This window comes from Aegilops tauschii, chromosome 2 (genome assembly GCF_002575655.3).
Source record: "Aegilops tauschii subsp. strangulata cultivar AL8/78 chromosome 2, Aet v6.0, whole genome shotgun sequence".
NCBI classification, from domain to species: Eukaryota; Viridiplantae; Streptophyta; class Magnoliopsida; order Poales; family Poaceae; genus Aegilops; species Aegilops tauschii.
The window spans coordinates 543,982,961-543,998,277 of NC_053036.3; the positions used below are offsets into that span (position 1 = coordinate 543,982,961).

Sequence of the window (15,317 nt, forward strand, 5' to 3'; positions counted from 1 at the left end):
ATATTTACACTAAATTAACATTTTTCACATTAAGTAAATTAAGTTTTAAAATGTACTCTCTGGTCACAAATATAAGACGTTCACGTTCTAATTTTTTTCCGTATCGGATGAATATATATAATTTAATGTGTTTGTTCACTTATTTTGGTCCTTATGTACACATATTGAAATATCCAACACGTTGATCCTAAAAAGAAATATCCAACACGTTGTATTTGTGAAGGGAGAGAGGGGGGAAATATCTAGTACTCCCACCCCTAGGGTGCTCCCGGTGCTCCAAACTCGGTAGCACATTTTAAAATGTTTAAAAAATTCTGAAAAAATCCAGCACATTGACACAACATCAATGTATGTTGTTAAAAAAATTCAAATCAAAATTCGAAACATTGCTCGAGATAGAAAAATGACAAAATGGACATCAATGTGATAATGGGCCTAATCTAAAGCCCAACTTAAGTTGCGTACTATTTACTGTCGAAATTGTCATTTATGTTTCTCAAGCTACGTTTCGAATTTTGATCTCAAATTTTTTGACAATATACTTTGATGTTGTGTCAATGTGATGGATTTTTTTCATAATAACATTTAAAAATGTGCTACCGAGTTTTGGAGCACCGGGAGCAGCCTAAAGGTGGGAGTACCAGATATTTTCCCGGGAGAGAGGTGGGGGGGGGGGGAGTATGTATCTAGAATATTTGTGAAATATAAGCAAAAAGAGAAGGATGAACGAACAAAAAAGTGAATGATGAAGCTACTAGGCCGGACCAATAACAACACCCTAAGACTAGCCACAATGGGAGTAACTTCAGCGGTAACATCGAGTCCAACTCAGCAAATTTGCTTATGTGGCAATGCATTAATGAGGAGAGAGGTAGTTTGAGTAACTTAACTAGTTGCTGTAACATCACATGTCTCAATGCAATATGAGTCTAACCTAATAAATGAACCTTTGCATGACACCACAGTTACTGCCCAGTATGAAGGTAGTAACATAGACTAGGGATATGTGTATGTTACTAATGTACTTTACTCTCCACCGTGGCTAGTCTAAGGCGAGACCTCCTCTGCCAAGACAAAGCGCTGCCAGCGAACTATGATTCGAGCTTAGGGCAAATCTTATATGTCGCCTTAAGCGCCGATTGCAGTTCATTCTGCAAACCGGCGCACACCCCCTCCTCCGCTCTGGGCCGGCCCATTTTACTCTTCTTGTTTCTTTAAACATCAAAAAATCAACATACAACTTCACGCTTCAATAACTAGGACAGCTCATGTTCCATGCTTACTTTTTCTTCTTCTTTTTGTCGTGTGTTAAATTTTTAGTGCTAAAACGAGGACTAGGTTTTTTATTTTGTGTTTTCCTTTTTTCAAATTCATGTACTTTTCTCATGTTTGTGAAGTTTTTGAACTTCGTGAACTTTTTTCAAAATTTCATTAACTTTTTTTGAATCCGTGAATATTTTTCAGTTTAGCTAAAAATGTTAGTGAAATTTTTTCAAATACATGAACTTTTCTCAAATTTGTGAACTTTTTAAAACTTTGTGGACTTTTTAAAATTTTCATGAACTTTTTTTAGTTTTTTCTCACTTTTTTGGTGAACTTTTTCATTTTTTCGAAATATTTCCAAATCCGTTAACTTTTTCAGTTTTGGTAACCTTCTTTAGTTAACTTTTTTCAAATTCATGAATTTCTTAGTTTTTTTTTAAATTACGAACTTTTTCCTAAAAGTCAACAATCAATGGGTATTGGCCAATAGTCAAGAGTTAATCATGGACCAGTTGACCTAGCGATCAAATGAAGTATCGAGTTTTTGACCGAGCGAACACAATGACTGGGTAAGTTTTCTGGCGCTGTAGGTGCCCAATAGGAGCTCCGCAGCTTTAGGTGGGTGCACCTATGGCTCGCCTGCTGCAAGGTGAAAGTGAACGTTGAGTCAAGGACGCATATAATGGGTCGGCCCAGTAGCGAGTCGACCATTTCTTTCAATTGTGGTTCGTCCTTATTTTTTACTTTTTTCATTTGTTTAAAAAGATGTTAACCCAGTGTAAAAAAGTCCAAAATGTTAATCCAGTGTAAAAAATTAATGAATTTTAAAAATGTGAACCAAATGTAAAAACATTGTTAGCATCAATTTCAAAAGTATTGACAACATTCGTAAACAACCTTTGTGACATTTAAATATGTTCAACGCTTATTCAAAAACTTCTATACATATTCAAAAAAAGTAACACATGTATTTAAAAAGTGTTAATCAAATATTTGAAAAATGTTAAACATGTATATAAATATTTTAATAAGTAGACATAAAAATCAAAACCATATATCTGAAAAATATATAACATGCATAAAAATGTAGTTACGAGGAATATGGAAAACAATTACCATTAAAATACCCCTAAAGATGACTTTAAAACTAAAATTTCAAAAACTCTTAATCAGGCATCTGAAAGCATTCATCATGTATATAAAAAGTGTTCCTAATGTAAAAGAAAAATGTACAACCAGTATGATATTTTTACATCAAAATATATGTTTAAAATAATAATCATGTATTTTAAAAATGTTAATGGGACAAAAATGTTTTATATTTATAGAAAAATATGTAATGTGTATGAAAAATCAACGCATCAAAACATATAGTTCAAAAATGGTTGATCAGGTATTTAGAAAATGTTTAACGTATACACAAAAAATGTTTCCGATGTATATGAAAGATATTCATGTATTTAATTTTTTTAATCATGTATAAGTAAATTTCCTTTCCTATACAAAAAGAGAAAGAAAAACCTGATGAAAAGTGTCAAAATAAACAAAAAAATAGAAACCAAGAAATAAAAGGAAAACAAAAGAAAACTAAAAGAAAAAATAAAGATAACTAATGCAAAAGGATGGAAATAATGAAAACCAAGAAAAACACGAAATAAATTGAAGAAAATAGAAGAAGAAACAAATAACACCCAAGAAAAATGAAGTCAAAAAGGAAAAAAATTCTAGTGAAAAACAAGAAAAATGAAAGAAAAGGAAAAATAGCGAAAACCAAGAAAGTAGCGAAGAGAACTGATGAAGAAACAAAGAAAAGATAAAAAACCAAGAAAATGCGGGGAAGAAACAAAGAAAACCAAATGAAAAAAAAATAAAAACCCAGAGAAAACAGTAGCAGCGAACACACCAAATAGCGAATGAGTGAATGAACTATAGAAATGGGCCGACCTATTACTTCATGCCACACGAAAAGCTTCAGGAGGGAAAGGGTTACTCTCGCTATAGGCGAGAAATAGTTCTCGTGAGCTTTTAGGTCCCCCCCCCCCCCCCCCCCCCCATGAACTAATGTAGTTGTCAGTTTAGTTTTCTGTCCAAATCCAATTCAGTATGCATTCAGTGTATGAGATTAACAATTCCATTTCATTCCATCTCTCAAACCAAACACCAAAATGTAACCATTCCATTTATCGGAATTGCTCTTACCAAACTCGAGAAGGAAACCAACCCATTCTAGTGTAATGGAACCATGGCATTGCATTCGACTTCATTCTCAAATCAAATACATCCTTAGTTGTTCGGCTTTTCATGCCTCGCCAAGGTTGTATCTCGGCTACTACAAGACAGTAGGCAAATCGCTAGATGGTCCAACCCTATTTGGGTTCCTGGGAAGCGGTTTTTAGAAGCATAAAAATCGGGTTCTTTTTTTTCATGTGTGTTTTCTGTGTAAGTTTTCAATGGTTTTTGTATCCGGGCTTCAGTTTTATGTGTTTCTTTACCAGTCTTTTTTATTTTCTGGCCTTCATAATTTTCAATACATGTCTATGTTACTCATACACATTACCAATTTTCTTTATACAGCTGGAACTTTTCTTTGATACATGTAGAACATTTTTCCAAATACTGTTTGGCTCACGCTCGCTACACGTGAGCTATAGACGCACCCTTCGGTCCTTCTACCCAAAATTGAACCACGCCATTCCTCGGAACCCTCTCGAGCTTGTGCGGGAGAGAAAAAATGGTCACGCTAAACTTATAAAAAAACAAACATGACTTTGTGGGAAAAGGTCCTGTTGTGGTATGGTAGTAAAATCCCTGGATATATGAGGTGCGGACCTATATGTGTTCCGGACAAAATAAGATTTAGAGCCATATATCGGACAATGATGTCCAGATGGGAAAACATGAATACTGTTCAGCCATTTGAACATGCAAAGGAAAATATAAAGTGGGACCATTTTAACTCTAATCACAATGGTATGAGACCTATGAGCAAGTGTCTACCTCCAAGTTATCAAATGCTATGTTTAGCTGCCTGGCATTTAGAGACCAATCCGGTGTTGGAACTATGCTCAGTCGTCAAATATCCCAAAGTCGTTAGATGCTATGCATAACTACTTGATAAATAATCCATGTATTTCAATACAACTATGAATAGAAAAAATGTATTATTCTAAGAAAATAACAGACTGCACAAAACGGGGATGCTTTGGACTAGAATCAACAATGTGAAATAAACTAGACACTGAAACACAAAAATCTCTCTCACTCCTTTTTTTTTGACAATAAAAAATATCTCTCACTCCTCTGTTTCGGGCCTTGTACGGTGACGGCCACGTCGCTAGAAGGGGAGAACGAAAGCGGCCGACGAACGAATGTAGTTTGTCTGTTGGGCCTTGTACACAAAAGTAAACCACGTCATTCCTCCGAACCCTCTCGAGCTCGTGCGGGAGAAGGAACAACGAAAAAAAAAACAATATAGCGGCGACACAATTTTGCAGAGAGGCCCCTGGTTTGACCCTCTGCCGTCCCCACCCCGCACCCACGACGCCGGCGATGGCGGCGACGGTGCGGTTCGGGCTCCTGGTGGCGATGTTCCAGGCCATGACGCGGGACCGCACGTCCGCGAAGAAGCGGGGCCGCCTCCGCACGTTCCTCGACCGCGCCTACGGGGCCAGCGGCAGGGACGACTACTTCAGCGCGCTCCGCCTCATCCTCCCGTCCCTCGACCGCGAGCGCGGCTCCTACGGCCTCAAGGAGGCCGCCCTCGCCGCCGCGCTCGTCGAAGCGCTCGGCATCGCCAAGGACTCCCCCGACGCCGTCCGGCTCACCAACTGGCGCCGCGGCGGCGGCGGCCGCAACGCGGGCAACTTCTCCCTCGTCGCCGCCGAGGTACAGCCGGGACCATTTTTTTTTCACCATTCAGCATTGTCTTTCTTGGTAATCACCGCGTCGCCTCGCTGTTGATGGATTGCTGTATGGGGTTCGATGGATTGTGCCAACTGATTGAATTGGGTAGGGTTTAGCCGTTGGGGATTAGAGGTTGACTTGGGGGTTTGACCTTTCAGCTGTGTGCTTGACATGATGTTTATTCATATGCTTAGCAAGGTACGACTGGATATCGTCAGTGTGTTCTTTGTCATTCGGGTGCACAACTTGTAACGAAAAATGGTCTGATTGCTTTAAAAGTAGAAGGCTGGAAGCCTCATTGGTAGTTGTATGGTGTCATTGGTTTGATACTATAAATGTATAAAGAAACGCCGATTCAGTTTGAAATGCGGCTGTATTGATTTATCAAGACGCTGCTTGTTCTAGCAGCTTATCTTGCCTTTTATTTTTCAGGCCGCTTTTGACATAATATCCTTTTTTCTACTCAGGTGCTGCAGCGGAGGCAAGGAATGACTTCTGGTGGGTTGACAATAAAGGAGGTTAATGACGCACTCGATCGTCTATCTGCAAGTGACACTAGGTAGCTTATGAATCTATTTATTTTGCATTCGTGTATGACTGAAAGTCAGAAATCAGAAGTTCTTCCTAATTTTGTATAGGTCTGAGAAGGCTTCGGTTCTTTCAAGTCTGATCAAGAAAACCAATGCCCTTGAAATGAAGTGGCTTCTAATGATTATTATTAAAGGTGAACTTGTTCTACAACTATTGTTTCTTTATGCTTAATAATTTGATACGCATTCCAACAGTACTTTTGAATTTCTTTTGATGTTTTCTGTACCATCATAGACTTGAAATTGGGGATCAGTGAGAAGAGCATATTCCATGAATTTCATCCTGACGCTGAGGACTTGTTCAATGTTACTTGTGACTTAAAACGGGTCTGTGAAAAGCTTAATGATCGAAGTCAAAGGCATAAACGTCAGGTGATTATACTGTTGCTTGTACTTTGTTTCTGAAACATACTATTCGTGGTTCAACGGTCAAAGTCTTGAAAATGTAGTATTATTTCATAGCTCTTACCTTTTGCTCTTTTGTCTATGCATGGAGCCATCTTTTCGATGGATAGGTCATTGAATATCTTTCAGGCACACACAATTTTCTCATTACTTCTGTTACTCCTATGTTGTATGATCAGGATATAGAAGTCGGAAAGGCTGTGAGGCCTCAGCTAGCTATGAGAGTCGGTAACGCTTCATCTGCATGGAAGAAGGTATTTCCTTGTTTTTTCTAGCTCCTAGTGTGACACTGCATGTTGTAACTATTGCCAAGGAAATACCCTCTCTGTATTTCTCTTTGGCATCACCTGAATCTGCTTCATCAAACTGCCACCTCCCTGTCTCCAGCTTCATGGCAAACCAGTGGTTGCTGAGTGCAAATTTGATGGCGACCGTATCCAAATTCACAAGAATGGGGAAGAGATTCATTTCTTCTCACGGTAAATTAAATTGTTCCATATTTACTTGCACATTCTTCTGAAACCTATATATTTGTTGAGCTGTTGTTCTCATATTATAGAGCGCCTCATCTTGGCCCACTAATGTTTTCTGTATGTCAGGACCTTTCTTGATCATTCTGAATATACATCTGGGATGTCCAAATTTATTAAGGAAAATATCCTGGTTGACAGGTATTGTTTATTATTACTAAGCAGTAGTATCCTCTTTTTTTGGGGGTACTGTAGCATTAATAAGAATTGATGCCAGACTTTGCATGAAAGAAGTCAATCTCAGGGCTTAGTCTTATCATAATAATCAAATGGACGAAATCTTTCCAGTGATTATTGGAACATGTAGTCAGTTTGTTGGTCTTATTTGGCTAGTTAGCTAGATAGACAAACCCGAATGTGCTGAGTTATTATGGGATCTTCTTGCCCCTTATATTATTTCCTTGACAATATAAGATCTCTGTGGGAATGATATCAATGTTTTGTGTAGATTATTTCACAATACAACTTGGTCACTCATTCTTAACTCTGATATGAATTCAACTGAATCCTCAGGTGTATTTTGGATGGGGAGATGCTTGTTTGGGACACTGCGCTTAATCGGTTTGCTGAATTTGGCTCAAACCAGGAAATAGGTTTTTAAACTTTCATTGGAATTAGTAATATTTTGCATGTTCTGTTGAATATTTTACAGTGAACTCAAACTATTTTATTCACAGCAAAGGCTGCTAGTGAGGGGCTGGAGACAAATCGACAGGTTTTATCATTAACTTGTTCACTATAGGTTCATTTTAGATTCACCCTGGTATGGCAGTCCCTATCTAACTGAATTTACTTTTTCCCCTTGCAGTTGTGCTGTATCCTTCACTTTTAACTGCTTCTTGCATCTTGCTTTCTGTATTGATATCTAACTGGCAAATTGGTAATGAAACACCTTTTGGGTTTCAGTGTCCTGAAAACACTAGGACATTTGTTTCTCGTTTGGGTAGATCTATATGCATTTAACACATGACCTGAAAATTATTTTCCTTTGGTTCGCAAATACTTAATTATGAGGAACATTATTTCACCCTTCAGTTTTTCATATCACTTTTTCTTTTCATGCTGGCCATGTTTTGCTTGACGCTAGGAATGTACAGATATTGCTTTTGACATTCTTTATTCTGGAGACACTAGTGTTATCCACCAAAGTTTGTCGGAGCGGCACGAAATTCTGCGGAAGGTTGTCAAACCTTTAAAGGGTCGTCTTGAGATTTTGGTCCCAACAGGTGGTCTAAACACCCATCGCCCCCCAGGTAGCTCCTGAAAGTTATATGCCGTCTCAACTTGACATCTGATTCAAATAAATTAATCTAGATGGCATCTTCAAAAATTTTGCCACAGGGGTGTTAACAGAACTGTCTTTTTTGCTTTGACATGTATTTTTTTTATCTTTACAAATTTATTTTCTGCAGTGCGTAACGAGCTTGATTTTTTTGCTATATCTTTTTTTTCCTTTCAGTAATATGTAACAGTAGTTATGCTTGCAAATTGTAGATGAACCATGCTGGTCCATTTTTGCTCCCAATATTGAAGACATTGAGAAATTCTTCAAGGAGACTGTCGAAAACAGGTTTGTTTCCACTTCCTAAACACAAAACAATGCAGCAATCTGTTTGTAACACTAATAACTAAATGTGGTCTCATGATTTTTCAATCCATTGTTTGTGATTAGGGATGAGGGAATTGTACTAAAGGACCTTGATTCCAAATGGGAACCTGGTGATCGAACTGGAAAGTGGCTTAAACTAAAGCCTGATTATATACATGCTGGTGCTGATCTGGATGTTATTATTATAGGTCAGCATCATCATGCTTACTTGAAGTATTAACAGTAAACTTTTCCACCTGTTGATTGAGCACAGTGATTGAGTGTATGTCCATTCCTTTATTTTGTAGGTGGATATTATGGATCAGGGCGTCGAGGAGGAGAGGTGTGTACATGTGCTTGTTTTGAATTTCACATACTTCTTTCACTGTTCTGGTTTCAACATTAACACTAGCTGAGGTGCAAAGTTTTGAATGTGTACTCTCTTGATTCTTACATAACAACTCATGACTTTACCAATTGCAATTTTCTTGTAATGCTAAGACCATACTTAAATTATCTTTGTTCTTCCAAGTGGATGCTATGAAGGAATTCTGATCATTCGAAACCGATTTATAGGTTGCACAGTTTTTAGTTGGTCTTGCAGTGTCTTCAGATGATAATAGTCACCCCAAAAGGTAAGCAAACCTTTTCTCCTACAGTAGTTTTGTACCTTTATATCTAACAATGTGGGGGAAAGTAGGTGGATATATGGTTAAGAGAGGGAATTCGGTTCTCCTAATACTATATTGACGTTCTTAATAGCTAAGTTCTGGTCTCAAAAGGAAAAAAATAAGCAAGTAAAGAAATTATAGCATTTTGATCATTCAGTTTTTCATGTTGTAATAGTTCTCAGTGTGTTTCTTACGAGCTTTTGATACGGTCAGATTGTCAAAGTTTTTGTTTCCTACCTTTATGTATTTTGCTATCCTTGCAAGATTTCTTTCATTTTGTCGAGTCGGTACTGGTCTCTCCGATGAAGAACTTGCCACTCTAGTCGCGAAGCTGAAGCCCCACTTTAGGTATATTGTCTTTGTTTCTGCTGTTGCATTATTATTAGTTTAGTATGCTACATGTTTGAATTTATTTGTTAAGGCACCCCATTTCCGTCTCATGAATGGCTATTTTTTTAATCAGCAAAAGTGGGACCCCCAAAAAAACACCCAGATTTTATGAAGTAACAAACAATTCGAAGGAGCGGCCAGATGTTTGGATAGAAAGCCCTGATAAGTAAGCTTTCTTTAATCGTTTGGGTTCTTGGCTTCTTACTAGCCAGCCTCAGCTGTAGTAAGCATCTGATCTGCTAAATCACGAATTGCAGGTCAGTCATACTATCTATAACAAGTGATATTCGAACAATCAAATCCGAGGTAATTCATTTTAAAGAATCTACTTGTTGTATTGCAGTCTTTAAAAGAGTTATGCTCAAGAAATATCTCTTCTTGTCCAATTTAGCCAATCACTGATTTGCTCTCCAATTGGTTTTTGACAATTGCTTCCAATATATTGAAGGTTTTTGCTGCCCCATACTGCTTGAGGTTCCCCCGCATTCAACGAGTGAGATATGATAAGCCATGGCACGAGTGCCTTGATGTGCAATGTAATTCTCTTTTTCGCTTTTAATAGTTTTTGTTGTATCAATACCATCATTTCAATTTGAATATCTCACAGTAAGGCACATTGCTTCTGATGCCATGCATATTGATTATATATCTGAAAGACGAACTCTGGAATATTGATCATTGCAGCATTTGTGGAGATCGTGCACTCAAGTAATGGGTCAATGCACAAGGCAGAAGATGATAAGAGTCTGAAAAACGACAACTTAAAGAACCCAAAAATAAACAAAAGGGGGGAGAAGAAGAATGTATCAATCATCCCTTCACATCTTATGAAGACTGACATATCAGGCTTAAAGGGCGAAACCCTGATATTTGCAAACACGATGTTCTGTATCCTTTTTTTTGGCATATATGCCACTACCTACACATTTGTGTAGAAGGTCGAGCAACTATATCTGCATTTTTTGAAAGCACACCATATATTCGGAATGGTACATTCCTTATCATACTTAGATTTTGTCAACACCCCTCCGTCATATAACCTCGACTATTTCCATAAACTGGTTGTGGAGAATGGAGGATCTTTCTCGATGAATCTTAATGACTCTGTTACTCACTGCATAGCAGCAGAGAAGAAAGGTATTCCACTTTTGTGCAGGGCTACTTTTCCTTATCCTGGGTGCTGAGTACATACAGTTTGAGGCTATTTGCTGCACTCTCAGGTATCAAATATCAGGCGGCCATACGCCACGGAAGGATCATTCATTATTCCTGGATCTTGGACTGTTGCAAGCAAAAAATACTTCTTCGTTTGCAACCCAAGTTCGTCCTTTGCTTATATCACATATTCCTCTCTAATCTTTTTACCCAACATATTCTAATGCATTTCGCTGTGCAGGTATATCCTCTTTCTTGCAGATTTTGCCAGGCACAAATTTCCTGAAGAGATCGACTCATATGCTGATTTTTACTACTGGGACATCGATGTTTCTGACCTGAAGCAGGTACAAAGCTTTTTTTTTTGTATGCGGCAAATGCTTTATCTCATTCAACACATGTTGCAATTTTCCAAAATCAAGATGTGTTACGGGGGTCTGAATTAATCATGCTACAAGCTATAGTATGGCTGATGTCATTGTTTATAGAAGAATGACATAGACAGCAGGCTATAGAAGCTGTTGGCATTGTTTATAGAAGAACGACAACCTAGACACCAGGCACCAATACCATGAGAGTTGAACCCCAGTGGGTGGGTTCAGCGGCAGAGCCACGTTGGGCTACCAGGGTGCACATGCATCAGGGCCCAACATCTTTTTCCTATCTCATGGGCTCTACACCAATTTGGTGTATCCTCCTTAGCCCATGAGCTGTGCACCCTGGCCTTGTTTGACCTAGAATCTAGATCAGCCCCTGGGTGGGTTGATGTTCATGTGGCCCCACAAACTGAGTGGTGCTCAGTTCTCTCAGTCAGTTATATAGTAGAAGGTGCACATAGCCACATACTACAGTACACCCTGTAGCTAGCTGGAAGCTACATGGAAACCCCTCAACATGAGCCTTGGGATCAGATGAATCTGGAATAGGCTAGCTTTAGGGATATCTGTAGGCCAGTTATATGTACATTTTTTGAATAGCGCCTCAAAGATAGAGAAATCTCCATTGGATATCTCTTAGTTAGAGAAATCATGTTGCAATATCCCTTTCAGACACATAAATCTTCGACATATTTCACCAATTTAAATCTTCCTAATAATGTCCATCCAAAAACTCACCCAACGACCACTGTTGAAATTTGATTGACAGCACCCAAAGATAATTTTGCATTGTTACTTCGCAATAGAACCATGTATTGTTTGCATCCCCTGGCATTGCAATTTGTTGCTAAAGTTGTTTTAACACATAAAATTCTTAGCTTGTGCTAAGAAGGTTACTCTGACTAGCAAGTGGCAGCGAAGGTGTTGCAGGCTGACTTGAAATATTGTTGCCCTTTGCCCTTTTATAAGGGCTAGTTTATGATTATAGTTTCAGTTCTCTCATTGACTTCTTGTTCAGATTTTCATCAACATGGACAAAGTTACTGTCGATCCAAGCATGGTACATCGGTACAAAAAGAAGTATTATGCTGATGAAAGATTCTGCTTCTTCCAGGGCTGCTGCATTTACTTGTATCATGCACCTTTAGTGTAAGTCTCATTTACTGCCAAATATCATCTTCCATATAATGTCACTAATTATTTGTTTCTCCTTTTTTTTGTTCTCTTCCTAAAGGAATGAGGACTACAACGTAATATCTGATCTTGCACTAAAGAGGGTGAAGCACGACCTTACAATGCATGGTGGTCAGTATTGCAGTAGCCTTGCTCCTGCCACCCATTTGGTTATAGTTTCAGTTCTTCAGGTGTACAATTTTGACATATTGTACAAGAGGTGATGATTTAATTTTTTTTCGTGTATTATGTGAGTGATAGGGAATAGGAACAGTAATGTGTCTATTGTTTATGCAGCTTCTCTCCAGCTGAGAGGCGTTACCTACATGACAAAAGATTGCATGTTGTCAGTAACAAGTGGTTAGAAGATTCAGTGGAGAAACAAATGAAATTGCCTGAAACCGCCTACAACCTTAAACCGGATACATTAGAAGAAATACAAATCGAAAGGAGGTATATGTTGAATGTTCACATTTGAAGGTTCAATGTATCCACCATTTCATCATCTATGAAAACAACTATTTACCTTTTGATTGTTATCGTGATGTTTTATTTCAGTGAGGAAAAGGCCCAGCCCTCTAATGACAAGACTGCTAAAAATGAGGATGTTGAAATATCTCATGTTAAACATGCAAGGAAAAGGGGCAGGGCGGCTGGCAATAGTTCGAGAACTGTACGGGCTGCTCCTAGGCCAGTCCGAACAACAAGGGCTAGAAGAGGAAATAAGCAGGCAAAAATAGATGATGGTGAACCTGAAGAAAACGGTCCTGGTGAAACAGGTCAAGATGATGAAAAGTCGAACACAGATCACATCTCCAGGATGGAAGAAGATAACAGTGACAAGGACCAACGACCACCTCGAGCTGCTCCTAGACCAGTTCGAAGAACAAGTGCTAGAAGAGGAACCCGGCAAGCAAAAACAGACTATCGTGAATCTGACGAAAGCGGCCCTGGTGAAACAGGTGAAGATCAAAAGCTGGGCACAGATTCCGTCGTAAAGATGGAAGAAGATAGCCTGGATGAAGACCAAGGACCGCCAGCAGGTGCCCAGTTCATCACACTGGATGAGCGAGAGCCAAAAGTCGTTAAATTGAGTGCAGCAGAGGATACGACAACCAGTCCAAAGTTCGAAAGCAAAGGAACTTCTGAAAGAACAGACGCTGGTGAAGGAACGAGCATGGCAGGTGAGAAGATAGAACAGATGGTTGATCCTCTGCACGCGATGCTCCTCGACATGATACCGTCACTTAGGGAAGACGCGAGCAGCGATCCCCCAGCCAAAGTTGAGCATGATCCATCGCGTGTGAGAAGTTCCACGTCGGATAACAGGGTTCCGGTGCCTGAGACAGGAGGCTCTGCATCCAATCCTGTGGCTCCGGCACCGCGTGCAGGAAGTTCGTCATACAGTGCGGGGGTTCCAGCCCCAGATCCAAATCCCGTGGCTCCGAAGAAGAAAAAGGTGAGCTACAAAGATCTGGCCGACGAGTTTCTGGAAGATTGGTGAGACCGTGAGAGTGCTTCGCCTCTTTGGTCTCGGGGTAGCATGTACGGCGCACGTCTTTTTCACCGTTGCCACCGTCCTGTAAATATGACAGGTGCTTGTAACTATCAACCTTTTCCGTACCATGGCCCTAGTGGCCTAGTTATCTTGTGGAGTTAAAACTGAATTGTGCCGAAAAAATTGATGCCGGACCAAAAACTGTGACGGCTTTCAGAGCTCGTTAGTGTTAGGATTTAATTATTACAGATAATCCTTGTTGTAAATAACAGCATGCACGGGATCCTCTCGAGGCAACCGCCGCCTCGTTCGTGCGGGAGCCTCTCCAGGCAACCGTCGCATCCGCTCCTCGCATCCCCTCGAACAGGCGCATCTTCTCATAAGCGCCGGTTCCCCTTGTATAAATGTGTGATCATCAATGGAATAAGACACTTCGATCAAATCGTTCTTTTACACGTTATCAGCACTTGCCTCTGCCCAAGAGCACGCATAGGCAAATCACGCCGGCGACAGTCGCCGGAAAAGAGAACCAGAAGGGAAGAAAGGAAAAGGTGAGAGGATGCCTCGTGGTCTCCTGTCCTTCTTCCTGCACCTTGTTCGTAGCGGCGGTAGACGCCGACAGGGCCGTCGCCGTCGCCATGGTGTTGGCGGACTTCGCCGCCAATACCGCCACGCCCGTGATCTACGCCGGTTCGGAGGCCGCCGGAACGGTTTCCGTCGCCGTGGACCACGTCTTGGACATGGCGCTCGGGGTCGCGATGGTGCTGGGCCTTCTAATGCTCCGCCCGAACCGGCCATGCCGGCGGCGGCGCCGCTCCCGGCCTGGATTCTTGGCGGACCGACCGCTCCAAACCTGTACGCGGACGAGGTACTGGAGCCCGCGGACGACGCAGTGGACGTGGACGTTGAGCCGGAACTTGCGGCTCCTCCACCACCGCGTCCGTGCCCGGTGCATGGTTGGGGGCCATGGATGGTCCTGCAGCCACCCCCGCCACAAGATTACGAGGTCCAGGAGGAGGCCGAACCTGCGCCGCCCGCGGAGCCCGCGCAGCCGGACTCCCCGCGTCTTCGGTCTCCGACGCCGGCGCACGAGGCGGCCGGCGCTGGGGCTTCTTCGTCGAGCGCTAGCCTCGGGCTGCGCCTCCCCGCGCGGGCTGCTGCGCTCGGGGACGTCTTCGACAACTGGGCGAGCAGCTCCACTGGCCCATCGGCGCCCCGCCGCTGGCACATAGTGCCGCGGGCCGAGCTGCAACGCAGCCGCGCGGTGGTTCTCGGACTGGCCAACGGCCACTCCAACGGCGTCGCCAACGGCCACACCAACGGCGTCGCACCTGGGACGCAGCTTCCTGGTGGATCTTCTTCAGAGGAGGAAGATGCTGTGGTAGTGGTGCTGACGGCCACCGCTCGAGTTGGATTGGGGACATTTGTCGATGGGAACGAAGTATCCCGTCGCCGGACAGGGATCTGGTGACATGCACCTTTGCATGTCACCGTGTGACTTACGACCCAAATTCAAATTTAAACATTGCGAAAAAATCTGAAAAAAATCATGCATAGTCACAGCACATATTAAGATAAACCCTAAAAAATTCAGATCAAAATTCAAAACATACATCAAGAAGCAAAAAAGAGAAATCTGTCATGAATAGTTGCGAATGGTTCTTCGTATACTATTCACATCTGAGTTTCTCTTTTCTGCTTCTTGATGTATGTTTTGAATTTTGATCTGAATTTTTTAGGGATTATCTTAATATGTGCCCGTGAACATGCATGA

The 15,317-nt window shown here is 41.1% G+C and overlaps 1 protein-coding gene across 1 annotated transcript; it reads left to right on the forward strand.

The window, feature by feature from the left end:
- The first annotated feature begins 4,699 nt into the window (after nt 1–4,699).
- LOC109774539 (putative DNA ligase 4) lies at nt 4,700–13,985 on the forward strand. Its single transcript, XM_020333274.4, has 27 exons — nt 4,700–5,148; nt 5,634–5,725; nt 5,805–5,890; nt 5,992–6,128; nt 6,341–6,415; nt 6,549–6,640; nt 6,761–6,832; nt 7,205–7,284; nt 7,369–7,406; nt 7,500–7,506; nt 7,789–7,944; nt 8,186–8,261; nt 8,364–8,488; nt 8,588–8,622; nt 8,856–8,914; nt 9,215–9,298; nt 9,414–9,506; nt 9,598–9,646; nt 9,789–9,876; nt 10,025–10,228; nt 10,352–10,477; nt 10,561–10,660; nt 10,737–10,842; nt 11,891–12,021; nt 12,107–12,265; nt 12,343–12,498; nt 12,604–13,985. Exons 1-27 carry the CDS (start codon nt 4,813–4,815, stop codon nt 13,547–13,549), a joined length of 3,708 nt encoding a protein of 1,235 aa, XP_020188863.1. The 5' UTR covers nt 4,700–4,812; the 3' UTR covers nt 13,550–13,985.
- Nucleotides 13,986–15,317: the final 1,332 nt, after the last annotated feature.

Excerpts from the sequence above, each read along its gene's own strand:
- LOC109774539 (XM_020333274.4), top strand. The coding sequence starts at position 4,813 with ATGGCGGCGACGGTGCGGTTCGGGCTCCTGGTGGCGATGTTCCAGGCC. Across the intron at positions 6,416-6,548 it reads CTTCATCTGCATGGAAGAAG|CTTCATGGCAAACCAGTGGT; the intron begins GTATTTCCTTGT and ends CCCTGTCTCCAG. Across the intron at positions 12,022-12,106 it reads TTGTATCATGCACCTTTAGT|GAATGAGGACTACAACGTAA; the intron begins GTAAGTCTCATT and ends CTCTTCCTAAAG.